Source organism: Syngnathus scovelli, chromosome 2 (genome assembly GCF_024217435.2).
Source record: "Syngnathus scovelli strain Florida chromosome 2, RoL_Ssco_1.2, whole genome shotgun sequence".
Taxonomy (NCBI): domain Eukaryota; kingdom Metazoa; phylum Chordata; class Actinopteri; order Syngnathiformes; family Syngnathidae; genus Syngnathus; species Syngnathus scovelli.
Window position 1 is genome coordinate 19570640 of NC_090848.1, and position 17010 is coordinate 19587649.

General features: G+C 38.2%; 1 protein-coding gene across 4 annotated transcripts; it reads left to right on the forward strand.

Moving 5' to 3' along the window:
• Positions 1–4880: 4880 nt before the first annotated feature.
• LOC125988612 (solute carrier family 41 member 1) lies at positions 4881–16868 on the forward strand. 4 transcript variants are annotated; one of them, XM_049754026.2, is made up of 11 exons: positions 4881–5118; positions 6500–6846; positions 11171–11278; positions 11734–11805; positions 12078–12222; positions 12368–12514; positions 12893–13037; positions 13155–13234; positions 13460–13594; positions 14096–14244; positions 14846–16868. In XM_049754026.2, exons 2-11 carry the CDS (start codon positions 6535–6537, stop codon positions 15008–15010), a joined length of 1458 nt encoding a protein of 485 aa, XP_049609983.1. In that variant the 5' UTR covers positions 4881–5118; positions 6500–6534; the 3' UTR covers positions 15011–16868. The 4 variants fall into 4 exon arrangements, with proteins under 4 accessions (XP_049609983.1, XP_049609982.1, XP_049609985.1 ...); XM_049754025.1 differs by lacking the exon at positions 4881–5118 and adding an exon at positions 5622–5780; XM_049754028.2 differs by lacking the exon at positions 4881–5118 and adding an exon at positions 5804–6027.
• The last annotated feature ends 142 nt before the right edge of the window (positions 16869–17010 follow it).

Sequence of the window (17010 nt, forward strand, 5' to 3'; positions counted from 1 at the left end):
CTTGAAAAGCTACTTTGAAAAATACTTATTTCCACAATAAAATGAAATGACAGGCCATCAATTGCATACCCAAGATGTATTATCCAGTTACCATAGAAGTCATTTTAGCCAATGAACATCTTGAAAGAAGTCAATAGAGGAAAACAAACAAGTATAGGAAAAGTCTCACCGAATTATAAGATAGTCAAGATGAAACGATAAGATATGATCATAAAAAGAGGCTCATCTTTAATAGCTGTGTTTACTCATCATGCAAATGGAAACAGTTTCAAAGTTTTAGCTGGCTGAAGATGCCATGTGTGGATTTGGACTCCGTAATAAGAAACCATAGGTTTTGTATAATTATCGGGCACTCATTGCATTGACAATTTGCTGGCTCTGGTGGATAGCAGTGAGTCACAATATACTGTTTATTCACGCACGCTTCTTACAATTTCAAAACATCTGTTTAAAGACAACTATAATGGCACGAGTGCAGCTGCTCTACAGTACAGGCGAGCCAGCAAACTGCTGAATGAGTCACACTCTCTGATGCTTTATCTTTTGCATTAAGATTACGTATTAAAACCTCACACATAAATTTGATTGTAGAAAGAAGCCACATATGATACTAGCTCATTCATTTCATGTATGCACACAAATGGTTGTGGAACGATTATGTTGATGTATTGCAGGAGTGGCTCAGTCTGCAAGCAATAACTGGGTTCTATTAGTTTTTGATTGTGCTGTAGTATGAAGAGATTCATACCATTGGTGGTTGTTGTGTAGCATATTGGACATGAAGTTGCAATACTGTATTTCCAAAACACATACTACATATGATGGATAAGTCATAAATGAATAGGACAGTAATACATTAAACAACTCATGTATGACACATGTATTACACTTAAGTTAATTGAAGTGAATCATTCTCATAACCATTAAAAGTGTGAATTCAAACAGCCGGTTAAGTAATCAATTGAGTTAAGAAACAGTCAACTTTTGCCTGGTGAAAATGGAGCCAAAAGACAAATTTCATGGAAGTAATTGTTGCAAAAGTAGGTGAGACCCCTTCTGTGGCGCATGCGTGTGTGTGTGTGTGTGTGTGTGTGTGTGTGTGTGTGTGTGTGTGTGTGTGTGTGTGTGTGTGTGTGTGTGTGTGTGTGTTTGTGTGTGTGTGCGTGCGTGCGTGTGTGTGCGTGCGTGTGTGCGTGCGTGCGTGCGTGCGTGCGTGCGTGCGCGTGTGTGTGCAAAATGTGATAAAGCGAGGGAAGTAGAGGTATAATAAGACAGCTGGTGTGATCGGCACAGATGCCTGAGGGTAAACAAAAGTTGCATTATTTTGCTTTACATCAAACCCAAAAAAACTTCAAAAGTTGTAAAACAAAAAAAAAAACTTCAAAGGTTGTAATCTGCAATTACATATATTTGCAACCGCAAATAAGTCATACTGGTTAATCAAACCAAAACTCAAAAATGAACAAAAAAGTAAAGATTGGTTTTGTGAAGCCAGTAGGCTTTAAATACCTTAAAGGAAGTACTCTTTAATTAAAACTTGTTAGAAATATTTTAAAGTTTAGATGGCAGGGAGCATGTTACAAAGTGGTTAGTAACTGCAAAGTGGTTAGTAACTGCAAAAAAAGGATTGTTAATTGAGTCTTCTGTGGGTCTGATCTACTACCCGGTTGCATTTGAAATTTTAGCAAACTTAGAGTACAAAATGTCAGAACACTGCAAATACACACCACGAAGTGACTTTCCCTGATAGCATGACTGGCAACACGAAACTGAGAGATTTATTTATAGCCACATTACAAATTTCCATGATAGTTTCCACCGTGCTTGCCAAAGACTCTGGAAACACATACCCACCTATCTGTCAAGCGCTGTGCTTATCAACACACATGTACTCTGTCAGTGGTAGCCTGTAAAATGGACATGTCCTAGTTAAAATTATTGTGACACGTCATAGGCACCGCATGGAGGGATGTGCGTCTCCTTTTACGTATGTACGCTATGTCGTGGTACTAATGGTCTATTAAGGTGCTGAGAATGGACCCAATTAGCCAGTGTGAAACTACATCATAATTACTACATTTGCTGAGTATAAATAATTTGACTTTTAAGGTCTTTTCAACCCTCATTGGAGGTATAAAAGTATCCATATTTGTGACACTTGGGCCTTACGGCATTACGATGATAGCACCCAGTCGAGAAGTTGTCCCATAAGTCGGAACAAGATATACAAACAATCATATTGGAAAATGGGGTCTTCTGTATGATTCAGGATGTGTTGACCAGGATAAGGAACACCAATTTTTCCAGCTCTAGCGAATAATGAACACCAGTCATTACTATAGGTTTTCCCCTTTTTCCATTAACTTATCAAACAGATGACTTGTAACTTCATGTGCAAATGTTTGCATATTTGTTGTTGACACTGGTGGAGCCAGACTGGGGTTTGCGGTGGGCACTACACCCCCCCAAATAAATTCTGCTTTGCAAGTTAACTAGCATAGAACCCACTTACTTGTGACCCTAAATGAAAAGGAAGCAGGAGTAGGAGTTACAGAGAAAAAGGGATAGATGGATAGTTTTAATGGTCTGTGGTTCTAATACCTGCGTGTAGTATAAATCACAAGGATGGTGCCTTTGTGTAAGGTGACTTGTAAAGCATCTTTTTCATTAAGCCATGCTACCTTCTAGTGGTGAAATTGAGAACTGGTCCTGAGTCCAATATAATATCTACAACATTGCATTGTACAGTACTGGTATTTTGACCAAATTTGTAAAAAAAACACAAGAGAGGCCTTCACATATTGCCTCCAGCCGCATTCAATCAACATAACACAACACAACACAACACAACACAGGTACACAAGACAACACAACACAAGTACACAACATAACATAACATAACATAACATAACATAACATAACATAACATAACATAACATAACATAACAACAACATAACATAACATAACATAACATAACATGAAATTAGATAATATGACTTATCTTGTAGACAACCAAGTCATCAAAAGCATTAACCACAATAAAATCTGACTGGCCAATATTACTTTATATCACGGTTCCTCATGAATCAGCCAATTGAAAGGAGAGCTGAGGATCAAGAAGACACTCTGTGTTCCTATGACTAAACTACCACAAAGCATATGTTGACCATATGGATTCCCCCCAAACTCTTTAATGTATGTTAAGCTGGTTTAGCTTCAGGAAATCTATTTTTTGAAAGCCCAAATCAGCCCTTGTATGAATAAAACAGATGCATATGTGTCTTAGAGGCTAAGAGGCTCTTTGGCCTCTATTTGTCTCTGTGAATACACTGCAGTACAGTTATTATGAGATTCAGCTAGCACATGAGGGCGAGTCGAATTACAAGTGACAATGTTCCAGTGGTATAGTGACGTCAGGGTTGCAAGATTATTAGTTAATGAAAACTGATGAAATAACTCAAACCTAAATTGAGAAAACATTACCGTAACTGAAATGAAATGAACATTAAAATGTCTTTTTTTTTTCTTAAAACAAAAACTAACTATCTGACTACATTTAAACCTAATTGATAATACAACCAGATATGGCGTGTAGATTATGCAACCAAAGAAATCTTGACGTATATAGTAATGGTGAAGCCAGTTGCGAATAGCAGCGCTTGAATGAGTGTGGTTTCTATTACCGTTCTTGGGAATAAAGCAATGTGAAGAAAATGAGCAAGTGTACCACATGTTGCAATATTAATGAAGGTGCCAGTGTGTCTAATGCAACGGTTCCTGCTGATGCTGGAGACTGTGCATTATTGCAACAACAAAAATAGTAGAGCAGGTGATCATAATTTGTTGTGTTAGATCAGGGGTGTCAAAGTAATTTTTTTCACGGGCTGCATTGGAGTCATAGGTACTTTCGGAGGGCCATTATGACTGTCAACCCAATTAAATGTATGAGCGCCTCATGTTATATACAGTAAAAGCTACAAAAAAAACTGACAAATAACTCATTTTCAAATCAGATGAGTAAAAACTGGTCAAATATTTTAAAAAAATATATATTATTAAAAGTGAAGACAATTTGCAACGCTAGTAATGACACACGAATTTGATGCACAATTTGTCTTCGCGGGCCACATAAAATGATGTGGCGGGCCGTATCTGGCCCCCGGGCCTTGAATTTGACACCTGTGTGTTAGGTGTTTTCATTCTGTGTTGTTTCACTTTAAATTAGTAGAAAAAAAATAAAGGCTTTAAGTATTTAAAGTTCTATATGAAATTCTATAAAATTCTATATAGTTAAGGTTTTTTTGTATTTGATATTTTTTTCTGACAGCAAATAACTCATAAATTAATCAAACCAGTAAACTGAGAAGAGCCCAATGTTTAGCTGCGCTACAATTATTTTAATAAACATTTTTTCAAAAGTTTTTTTTTTTTTGCACAATGCATAAGTTGATATCATTTTTCACAATACATTAACATAGGCAACAAAAAAATTGAAGAGGAGTTTGGGAGCTGACAAAAGAAGAGAGAGAATTCCTTTCCAGTTCCAGAATGGATGCATGCACTGTAGATAACAGTACATTAGAGACGCTACACAATGCTGCAAACTCAGGATAAGCAGCAGTTTATCTTAAATGATTTTAATAAGTAAAGATGTGACTTGAAGTAAAATGGTAGTCAAGCTCACCATTAAAATCAGTACATAGTGGCCTGATTCACAATTTAATGCTTAAACCTCAGCTTGATTAGTGTCAAGTATTTTTGTTCCACAGCTGACAAAGTGTAAGTTATGTAGGCTGCTGTCATCAACCCGAACAGAGATGGACTAAGACAGGAGGAAGGGGGTGGAGGGTTTTTTTTTTTTTCATAATCTGCCAGTGCAATGAAATTCAAGACGGTGCCTCATGATGCATGCGCACTACTTGGTATATTCCATGTAGTACTCAAGACACAGTTCAAGATTAAGAAATATATGTTTGTAAACTCAATATAGAAAGACATTTATGGTAAAAACTTTTGGAGGCATGCACTCTCCCTCTCAGAGCATAGTGTAGTTATTCTTGGAAGCTTGCGGCTAGCTGGGGTGCATGAACACCCCCCCACAAACTCTGAAGACAAAGGTAAGGACAACAAATTAAATCTCAACCTCACTTTAAATTGGTTATTCCCACTGTGTGTATTATAGCCTTATGTAAAATGCATTCTGGGAGGAGTGCAGAAGAGGTTCTTTTCTAGCCACAATGACTTAATAAGTATGCTCACTAAGAATGGAGACTATTGTTCTTTGTTAAAGAGAGGCAGGCATGGTTTTTAACGCTTCATTTTGTTTTACTGTACTGTGCAAAATACAGTAACTTCCAGCCAATACGTGGCCTTTTAATGACATTGAAAACATTACTGCCAAGAAAATATTTTCTTTGTAAATTCCTTTTTAATTTAGTTTTGTTGAACATTTGAGTTTGATAAAGGTGTTTTATTGAGTGTGATGAATGTGCGTAACATGGAAAAGTACATGAGTGAGAAAAAATACAATGTCCACACGGGGGCAGGCTTTCAGTTCATAACACTTTTACTTGTGTTCACAGCCAATCAGAGAGCGCCTACTTTTCCAGCGGTTTCCATAGGAGCATTATTATGGGCTGTGCGCGTTGTTACTTCCGGTGTACAGTCGACAGATTTCTACAAACTCATCTGTGTTTCTTCTTCTTTTAATTTCCAATTTGATGGACTCGGATAAATGAGTGTTTTCTCGGAGTTTTTTGGGACATCTTGGTCGTTTAATGTGTGTATTCATATTTCTTAATATTTTAATAACGGGAACGTAATACTGGGGGATATTGTCGGAGTTTGCATGATTTCTTCGAATTCCAGCTTCACCAAAACATGTTTCTTTATTAAATACAGACTTTAATGCCCATAAGTGTTTAAGTGTGTGAATGGTTGGCTATGTGGCCAGCGATTGACACATAGGTGGTCTCACGTCTGCCCGCCTCTCGCCCAGTCAGCCGTAACACCGGGATTGTTAAGAGGTACATTGATAAAGTGGATGGATGGACAATAATATGATGACTAGGTTGGACTTCAATACAATACAGCAAAGACCCCATAAAACCCTATGCAAATAGGGAGAACATGCAAAGTCCAACACAGGGGGCAGATAGGGTGAACGCTTGCAACAGTTTTGTCAATTTAAAATTAAAATATTGTGAAAAAATGTGTTACTTGTGCAGAGTCCTGCAAACTCCCAAACAAATTAAAGATTACTTATTTCAAAGTGATACACGTGACGTACTGTGTCGTTAATTCCATAGTCATTCAGAGCATGTTGTCATCTTGATGCATTGAAAAATTCTTTATTTTTCCATCAGTACATTGTTATTTATTGTCTCAACACAGTGTAAACAAGAGATTGCATTTTTGAAGCATCATGAGTTTTACAGTGCACAACAAATTTTAAACACACATCTATAACCCCTAATCACATAATTTGTATGTTCCTAGATTAAACCAGTGCCAGTTCTACCAGTACAGACATCATGCCTGGTGATGACAAGACATCACAACAAACCCGCCAGAGGAAAAAGAACAAAAAATCCCGCTCCAAAGGGAAGAGCCCTGGTGCAGGTCCAAATGCAGGTCTGGCTGGTACCTTGAATGGGCAACATGAACTCACCTTACCAGCTATTATTCAGCCACTTCCTAAAAAGTCATCAGAAGCGAGGCCCAAAGTAGCTGTAGCCAAAGTTGAAGAGGAGTCATCTCGAGCCATATGTCTACAGGTTCTTTTTCCATACCTGCTGGCTGGAATGGGAATGGTGATGGCCGGAATGGTACTGGATAATGTACAGGTGAGTTCATTCAAAATATTTTAGACCTGATGATAATCATCTATCTGGTTCTTTTATCACAAACAAATTATTTAGGGTTCATTACCTGACATGTTTCAGCTATCACTTTCGCCTTCATCAGTGTGTCACCGGTGTGGTTGTGACGCGTCTTTATCAGCTGATGGGTGACACTCTGATGTGACACTCTGATGAAGGCGGAAGTGATAGCCGAAATATGTCAGGTAATGAAACCTAAATAATTTGTTTGTGATAAAAGAACCAATAAAATAATTGACAATTGAAAACAAGATGAACATAGTACAACTTTAAACAAGGGTTTAAAGCTAGGGTTAGGGTTTCAAAGTAGGGTTTGAAGCTAGGGTTACGGTTTCAAAGTAGGGTTTAAAGCTAGGGTTAGGGTTTCAAACTAGGGTTCATATTAGAGTTAGGGTTTCAAACTAGGGTTTCGTAAGGTTATGAACTCAGATGAGCACGTTCTGTCGCTCCGTGTAAGCCCCTTTTTGACCAACCTGAATCAGAGTTAGCAGGAAAGAATGAATATTTTTGTGTACCTTTGGATGTGTGAGTGGTCCAACTTACCCCTGGTCTCCTCTCAGGGGTTCTGTTTACCACCTACTAGCAGACGTGTTGCTGGATGCTTTGTGAGAAGCTGATAGATGTCTCACGCCTACTTCCCATTCACTGTTCAACACATATTATCCGCATTGGCTCACACCTTTCGCAATGTCAGTTGCTCATCGTCATCCCGTCTGCAACTGATAATGATTTGGCTGAGTGTGTCCTCCTGGGGATTTGAAATTGACACGTCTGAATGGAAAGGACATAAAGACAAAATTACTCCAGATGTAACTGGTGTACCTGGATTTCTATGTCCCTTTTTTTTTTTTTTTTAAATATAAAAGGTATGAAAAGTCACAAACAACCTATTCACAAACAAACAAAAAAGAAAATAGTGACTGATCTCAGAATTGGCTAGTATAGCAATGCTTCTGAAATGTATGCTTGTCATTGTCATGATTGTGTTGTTGTTATTATGTTATTATTGGTTACCAGTTATCAATTAGTTATCCAACAACCAACCCCGGGAGCTTTATATTTCCAGGAGCAAATTGGTATTATAACTGAACCATACAGAAGTTGCAAGTTAGAACTACAGGTCATCTCTGGCAACTCGTTTTGGGAGAACCTGAAATTTTTTTTAGTCTCTATCAAATTGAAAAAGAAGGGAATGGATAAAGGAAACGGTGGGCAGGATATATGGAAGGTTGACTATAAAAAAAACATGTTAGAATGCTGCTTAGTAGAAACTTACGGTCACATGGTGAGGTAGACCAGTGTTGAGAAAAAGCAAGAGTGTTAGCGTGTGTACCGGTAAGCTTGTCATTTCCTTACTGGATGAGGATGACGTGCAGGAGGAACAGCCCCACCTCTTTATGTTCTACGTCACATCAGAGTGGAGGAGAGCAGAGCAGAGCAGAGCAGAGCAACACTACAACAGACGAGGAACACTAGAGCCAGTCAGACAACCAGTCGCTGCATCTTATTACAGGATCTTTTGGATCGCCTATTGACAGCGCGGACCTGTTTTATTTTTTCCTTTCACTGATGGAGAGACGCTGGATGGACAGCCAGAGATACTGCTCGCTCCAGACTCCTCAGACTGATTGGGTTCAATCTTTCACTAAACTGTCCCAATATCATTTTTGTCAGTAATGTGGCTGTGGTTCTACTCAGGAGATCACACATACTTCTGATTAGATCAAAATGAGGACTGAATACAACAAAGACGTTGTAATCAGTGCAGTTTAATTTTTTATTTGAATAACTTTTCCTCCTGAAAGAATAGTAAATTTAAGCTATTTGTTTGGATATGGCAAGAGTTGTATAGTACATGTAGGGCAACAAGATGAATGATTGTGACCGATGGTAGTTATTGTGTTAAATCAAGTGGTGCTGATAAATGAATCACTTCATTACTGCTGACTCACCATTAGCTCACAAATTCCACGCATCGTTGTATGGCAGGTGAAAAAGAAAAAGTTAATTTCAACTTGCCTTAAAAATGTAATAAAATCACAGACTTACAATATTCTAGTCATCACTTAAATCTATTGGTTATAGTAATGTAAACTAAATGTGTATATGAAATGAATGTAAATTAAATGAATGTAAACTTCACCTGTCACTTAGATGTAACAGGTTTTTAATACCACAGATTATTCTAAAACAACGTGTTCATCACTTTTGAATGAAGCATAATTATTCTAATGTTTTACTCATCCCATAAAGGTACCATCACAAATTATACAGTATTTTTACTGTAGACATTGTAAATGTACTCAATTATTTATTTTTCCTTAAGTCTTACTATAATGCTGAAGGTTATATGACTTATGCTCTCTGGTTTATTTCTTGTTCATTTCTAAAACCTCCAAACATAAACATCTCGCTCTCCACTTAAACGTAACGGGGAAAACAAAGCAGTTACTGGGAATGAAATTTACCTCAATCTTAAATGTAGCAATGTTAATTGGTTAAGTGTATTTCATGCTTTTAGGTTAGGCTTGTTTAATGTTATTACTTGCACTTGTCAATCAAATGCCCAGCCCATTCATTTGAAGACCTTCAATTGACTTTTTTTTTCTAAATTGACGCTGCTGCTATTTTTGGACTTCCATAACTTACTATTCAATCATGGATGAACCACAAAGTCTTTGACACTGATCAGTTCTCATTTTGGAGCCAAATTTCTTTTTTGCCTCCACTGCCTCAATTCACAACTCAACATTTCCTGGGATGGCACGACTACATTGAACTTGGATAACCCCTTCACACAACATGGCGGTGACTCATCTCGAGCTGGAGCTTTGCTACCAAGGGAAAAAGTTACGGAGTGTGACATGGAAGCTGACACACTCGGAATATGGTTTTCTACCTGAGCGCTCTTGGCTCATCGCGCTGCAGGTCTTGGTACCATTCCTGGTGTCAGGACTCGGACTGGTCTTCGCTGGTGTTGTCATGGACCTGATACAAGTATGCAAAGATCTCCTGATAAAGTAAATGTTGTATTGAGGGAATAAAAACCTACAAAATTGGTTATTTCCCATGGAAAATGAGAAGCTATTCCAAATGCCTAAAATACTACCAGAAATTCAATTTCTACAATGCCAGATTTCTAAAAAGCAGAGTCAGAAGCTTTAAAGTAAAATTCAGTTTTGCCTGGATGTGGTCCAGATTGTGCATTTGGCAGCAATTTCAATGAACTGATGGAAGAATGCCAGGAGGATGATGATTGAGTGCTTTGCATTGCTTTATTACATCAAAAACTTTCAGGGTTTTAACGTGTCAGTTTGCACGATCGACAGTGCATGTTTGAAATCTATAACAACTGAAGCATATGAGATTGAAGACAGTGAAGACTTGAAACTAGATAGATATTGTGGTGGCGATGCAAGGACTGCAAAAAAAGGCCATGGTTTGAAGATCTGTTGGAGATGAGGGACAAGAAAGAACTCATGGATCCCATTCCCCTTGATGAGAATTGTGGGTGCATTTGAGCAAGGCATTCATCCTGCTCAGAGTCCTGAGGCTATTGTACACCATCCATCACAATCGAATCGAAGATATGTGGTTAATCGGATTCATCAAATCTCCCCATAGTTGCTCAAGGAAACTTTGTCTTGCGGAAAATTTGTTATCGCATGGAAACTAATTAAGTAGTTATCTTTTTGTTCATCCATCTATTCGTAATGTCTGTGCAGGCATTGTATTGATTTCACCAAGACACCTTTTTTTTTTGGCTAGGTGTCTTGAAATCAGCTTCCAAGAAAATAGCAGAACTTTTTTTGTAAATCATGTATGTCTACTAACTACAGAACATTCCCTTTTTCATTTGACTGCGCATCTTTCCGTGCCTCTTTCCTCCCTGCCTTTTCCCTTGTATCACCTCTCTTGGCAGCTGTGGTGCTCCGTTCTATGCGCTTCTATTTAAAGACCTACCCCCCCCCCCCCCCCCAGAACCCCATGAACCTGCCAAGTAGACTTGTCATCGAGAAAACAGAGGCAAACAAACTGTACATCCTGTGCACCTGGTGAACCTGTGCTGTCACAGAGTGACCAAAGACTTTGGATGAGGGAATGTAAGCCAGTAGGTTAGTCGAGAATATGTGATGCACTTATTTACTGCATCAGCGCGGCAGATGGTTCATGATGTACATCTATAAAAAGGAACATATTTTTTTTCAATAAGTTTCTGTTTTTGAAAAAAGGACACCTACATTATTGTACATACACTAACCAATGTTCATGTTCTTGTGTGTTTCAGCACTGGGATGTGTTCAAGGTAATCACGGAGGTTTTTATCCTTGTACCTGCACTGGTTGGACTCAAAGGAAACCTGGAGATGACCCTGGCTGCTCGCCTCTCCACCGCGGTGAGAGAAGATAAAAATATGACCGCAGAAGCCATGTTTATGAATGCGACTGCATCTTAAGAACCTCGATTAAACTAGGGTTTGTTCCCCAGAGCAATTTAAAATCGAGCTGATGGATAGACGATCAATTTTTGTTGGAGCACAGGCATCTGATCTGCCAAGACCAAACAATTTTAATTTTAACAGATTGAGCTCTCTGAATTGAATTGGATATCTGTAAAATAAATAAAATAAATAAATATTGATCACTCCACATGGTCATTTTGTGTCGTTAAGGTATGTAGTTTGCTTGGTTTTGTACCAAGTTGAGCTTCATATTAATTGAAATATCAAACGTCACGAAGGTAAGGCCTTCATCAAAACAGCCTTTTTGACTGCTTTTACTCTTAAAGTGTTCATAGTGATGCAATTATGAATTTTTGTCCAGTATGGCTGAATATCATTCATGTCCTTAGGCCAACACAGGACAAATGGATGACCCGAATAAGCAGTGGACCATGCTGTGCTGCAATCTTGCACTAATACAGGTAAGGTAAGGTATGGCCAACTCTGAGTTTGAGTCTTTGTTCAAAATCAAATAGTGCTAAATAATAAATGTTCACCCATTAATTGTTAAGCATGTTACTCTGAACTTGGAAAATAAGGCGCCCAAGACCGAGAAGACCATCTCATCGGTGGTGTCCCCACATTTGGCGACCGCCGCCACCTCTCTTGTCTAGCAGCCATTTGCATGAGAGTGCCCATCCCCTTAGCCATAAATGTCCTTATAAGTGATCATGTGAATCTGCACACTCCACAGGTTCAAGCGACTGTAGTGGGCTTCCTCGCGGCTGTTGCGGCTGTGTGTTTAGGAGCAATTTCCAGAGGGGGGATTGAATTGAACCAGGCAGCTGTTCTGTGTGCTAGCAGCATCGTCACCGCATTTGTGGCTGCTCTCTCTTTAGGTCAGTAGCCCACATCTTGGTAACGGTAGCAACCTGAAGCTTTGTAAGGTTCGGACAAAGCATATTCACGTTTCTCACCAAAAAGGAGTCTGAGTTATTCTTTAATGTTTAGTCGTGTTTCTGTCTCATTTCTTCTCCCTCACAGGCTTGTTGATGATTGGAGTGATCATCGGCTCCCGAAAGGTCGGAATTAACCCGGATAATGTTGCCACCCCTATAGCTGCCAGTTTGGGAGATTTGATCACCCTATCCCTGCTCGCTGGTGTCAGCAGCACCCTTTATGAACATATAGGTGAGGGGATACAGTTGGCATACAGCAGGCCTGTGCTGGGGGGGGTGCATGAACGTTTCCTTCAGTTTACAAAGAATGTGAGGTTTTTTTTTCTTTTTGCGTGATGCCTTTGTTGGCTTTGTGAGAGGTGTAAAAGCGACTGAACACTCTCATTTACTTGTGAGGATGTTGAAATTGATGTGTAGCTAAAAAAAGACACGGAAAGTCTATGATTTAACTGTCGCTAAAAGTCAATTGAGGTGGTGTTGAATATCCTAAAAAGTGTTGGGAATTATGTATATGTATGATCACTATCAACACTGTATTTGGTTATTTATTGTAAATTTTGTGGATAGCATTAGTAGTTTTCAGGTACAGTATTTTGTCTTTGGTCCACAGAAATATGGTACATCTCTCCCTTGGTGTGTCTGATCTTCTTGGCTCTAATCCCCCTCTGGGTTGTGGTGGCTCGACAGAACCCTCAGAGTAGGGAAGTTCTCTATTCAGGGTGGCAGCCTGTTTTAGTTGCCATGTGTATTAGCAGGTATATAAACACACACTGCTGTCATTGGTCATTCATTCTACAATTTTATTAACAAGAGTTGTTTATGTAGAATTTTTTTTTTTTTTTTTTCTGTCCCAACATTCTGTGTATTTCCAGCCTTGGAGGTGTGATACTGGACAGGACGGTCAGTAATCCCAGTTTTGAGGGGATGGCTGTTTTTACACCAGTTATCAATGGTAAGATTAAAACATATACTAATATAGGGCATTTTTGGATGGCGTCGTACAAACCACTATTATAAAATTAACGGAACAAGAAAAAAAACTGCATCTAATAATTAAGTCATAGTAATAACATACACTGATCTTTTGATGTACATGGATTCAGTTTTGGCAAAAGCTTCACCTTCTGTTTGATTGTGGTGTACTGTACTCATTGTCTGTCAATCTTGACTGGATTAGGAGTTGGTGGCAATTTAGTAGCCATCCAGGCCAGCAGACTGTCGACCTACCTCCACCTCTGGAGCATTCCAGGAGTGTTGCCATACAAGATGAGGCAGTATTGGCCCAATCCCTACACGACTTTCTTTTCTTCAGGTAACACCATCAATATATTGTTTTTATAACAATAGTAGCCATTTGGAAGCAGTTGACTGTTCTTTGTAAAGATAATATTTCCTGACTCTCTTGTGGTATTTTAGTGCCTTTACAGCTCTGTGTTTTATTTTTCCTGACTATGGCTTTTTGATTCACTGTCACCACTCTCTTGTTTACCAATTTCATCTAGAGTAAGGAATTGTGCTCAGGGGACAAGCTATGAAATATGTCAGTCAGTGTGTATAGCCCAATAGAGTGTGTTTGAGCAGGAGATTAATACTCAATAGAGGACCTTAATACTTAAAAATAACAGGGTGTACAAGATCACTAGTGTCTCAGTCAAAGCTTAGTTAACACCCAAATAAATTCAAGCGGAAATAAATACAAAATGGTTACCATTACCATTTACCGTACTTTAGACTTATAGTAAGTAGCATAGACGTGAATGCTACACGACCACGCCACGTCATGTGCTTGTGTTTCCTATTTCAAATCCTGCAGGTTTGAACTCCAAGTCAGCACGAGTGCTGCTGATGCTGGTCATGCCCGGACAACTGGTCTTTCTCTACGCTGTCTCTCTGTTGCAGGGAGATGAGGTGGCAATAACTTTAGCCTTTGCTGCTTGCTACCTGTGTGCTGCTTTTCTACAGGTATACTCACACAGCATCATATTTACGGGACACACTTTGGAAATATACTGTGACTCTATAACAGAGAACTAGAATTGATCGCTGTGTTTGAATCTCATCTCGCCCTTTCTGCTCCTTAAGCTCATTGAAAACTCTAAATCGTCCATTGACGTGAATGGTTGTTAGTCATTCTTAATCTTCGATTGATATCTTTCTTCCAACGTCTGTTGATATCATATACATCACCATGATCACAACATACTTTTCAAGTTATTCATAATGATTAATTTTGTCTTCAGATAGCAAACGAGTTTGGCAAAAGCAAAATATGACTGATTGCTTTTGTTATTTAAAATAGATGTATAATTTAATATTTTAAGTATGCAATAGGCGCCTTGTTAAATTGTGCCACTCAACAAATCCCCATTATTACAGATACCCCAATATGTACATAGAACACCGTCTTGCTTCTGTCACAGCTCCGATACGATCAAGGAAGCTAAAAAATTGCAGTGTCAAATTCACTCCCATTTTTGTTATCGTTGCCCTGGTGTTTTGAGTCCAAATTTATATGTTGTTGTTTTTTTATTGCTTGCTGAGCTCAGTGTTCTCCTTGCTCCAGGTGGCCATTTTACTTTATGCGGCTGACTTGATTGTCCGTATGATGTGGCGACGTTCACTGGACCCTGACAACTTCTCCATCCCGTACCTGACAGCCCTGGGAGACCTTTTGGGCACTGGCTTTCTCGCCCTGTGCTACCATGTGTCATTAGTTCACAGTCAGTAGCTCTGAATGAGATTTCCATACACACATATGGACAATACAGAAAGGAATAAGTCTCAGGCCCAAACAAATGCTACGCTGGTGACATTTTCAGTAAATATGTCATCTGTGGAGCATTTCCATTTGTGTTTGTGCTGTAAATAATATTTATTTACTGCACATCTACGTATGAATCACAGAAATGGGTCTTCCTGTTTTTCTGAGTGGAGTGCGACATGCTTTTGCTTACGTTCTCAACCATTCTTCCTCCACTCTGCCTTTGGTATCACAAGAAATGTGTTGGTGATATTAGAAGAGCAGTTTCTGCTCTACAGTTCTGCAGAGTTTCATGCTTTGACTCCTGGTACATATGAATATTTGTTTGGATTACACTGCTCAAAGTCAGCCAGCTTAAATCATTTTTAATGTTAAATAGTTTTGAAAATATTTTAAAAGGGAAGATTTTATTGTCAGTCCTGTTTTTAATGTTTGTTGCATGGTGTGTTCACTAGAGGGCACTGTTACTCCCCTCTTGGCACCATGTTAAATGGAGCAGTGGAGAGTTCAGACAATCATTTGTCAAACTTCATCAAGGTGTTAGCCTGTTTTTAGCTTCTAAATTACATCAGCCATCCCGTCAGCAAACTTGAAGCTGCATTCATTTATTTTAACAGCAGCAAGATTAAATCTAGCAAGTAAGAACCAGTTAATGTGATGTTAAACCTTTGCAAAAAAAGATGAAAGATAAATATGTACAGCACACTCACATCACTCACAGGTCTCTTGATTTTAGATGCTTATTAAAAAAAAAAAAAGAAAGTAAAAAGTCTTATTTTTCCTCAGGGTTTGTACCAGAAATTCATCTTAAAGTTTTTAATATTCAGGTGGAATTATACGCAAACATTCTTATTGATCAATGTTGCATTGCCATTTTTTTCTATACACAAAAGTGGTTTGGCTAGATTCTAATGAACCGCTCAGAAATGTGTTTTAAAAGGGTTAAAACGCACACACAGCTACAATATTAACACATTACAGGTGCTTATTCAACCAGTTAGCGTAGCTCCTGACGAAGACTACAGCCTCTTTAGTGAAACAAATGCATTTTAGCACAGAATCAAACAAAATCTGCTGAAAAAGAATCAACTCCATGAAACATTTCAAAATTTCTGTCATGCTGAAGCCAAGAAATACAGACAGTGGAGAAAAAAATCCCCCAAAACACATGACTGCATACTGTACTTGTACTTTTGGATATCATCTACAAGCGTGTGAGTCAAATACCGTATTTCCTCAAAGTGGCCTCTATTCAAATAGACAACTTGCCTTGCTGGTGTGGTGTGTCCACCACTATATGAATCAGTATATCTCTATCTATCTATCTATCCATCTATCTATCTCTATATATATATATATATATATATATATATATATATATATATATATATATATATATATATATATATATATATATATAGCATTTGTAGAAAAACATTGAAAATACCTCAATATGATAAATAAAGATTAATATAGGACCCTCCTCTAATAAACATGGTATTCTGCAGTTTCAAAATTGGAGAAAATTAAAATTGAGAAAACTATTTGAGAAAATACCCTCATTCCTTTTTTTTTCTGTGCAGACTATAAATGTTTCTACTACTGTAAGTGTAACTGTCTGAACATGCCAACATGTATCATACATGGCATAAAGGACCTTTTATTACATGTCGTATGGTACTGTACAATGTCACCTCATATTGCACATCTGTCTCGTGTGCACACAAAAAATAGATATGTTATCAAAATGTGATGTGTTTGGCAAGTTTGTACTTGTGGGCTTTTGTGTTTTTATTTAAATAAAACAAACTGTGTGATTAAATCATTTTTGCAACAGTGTCTTGTCAAAATTGCCATATTTTACCCTTTTTGCCATCACTGTGATGTATTAACATGAGACAGTATAGTATCTTCTTTACTTAACAGGTTGCATATTCCTTTCCACCTGTTCACTCTTATTCCTTTAA

What these genes read in the sequence shown, in the direction of transcription:
- LOC125988612 (XM_049754026.2), top strand. Translation starts at nt 6,535, where the DNA reads ATGCCTGGTGATGACAAGACATCACAACAAACCCGCCAGAGGAAAAAG. An exon ending in TTTTACACCAGTTATCAATG is followed by an intron (nt 13,235 to 13,459) that starts GTAAGATTAAAA and finishes TGACTGGATTAG; the next exon opens with GAGTTGGTGGCAATTTAGTA. An exon ending in TGTGTGCTGCTTTTCTACAG is followed by an intron (nt 14,245 to 14,845) that starts GTATACTCACAC and finishes TCCTTGCTCCAG; the next exon opens with GTGGCCATTTTACTTTATGC.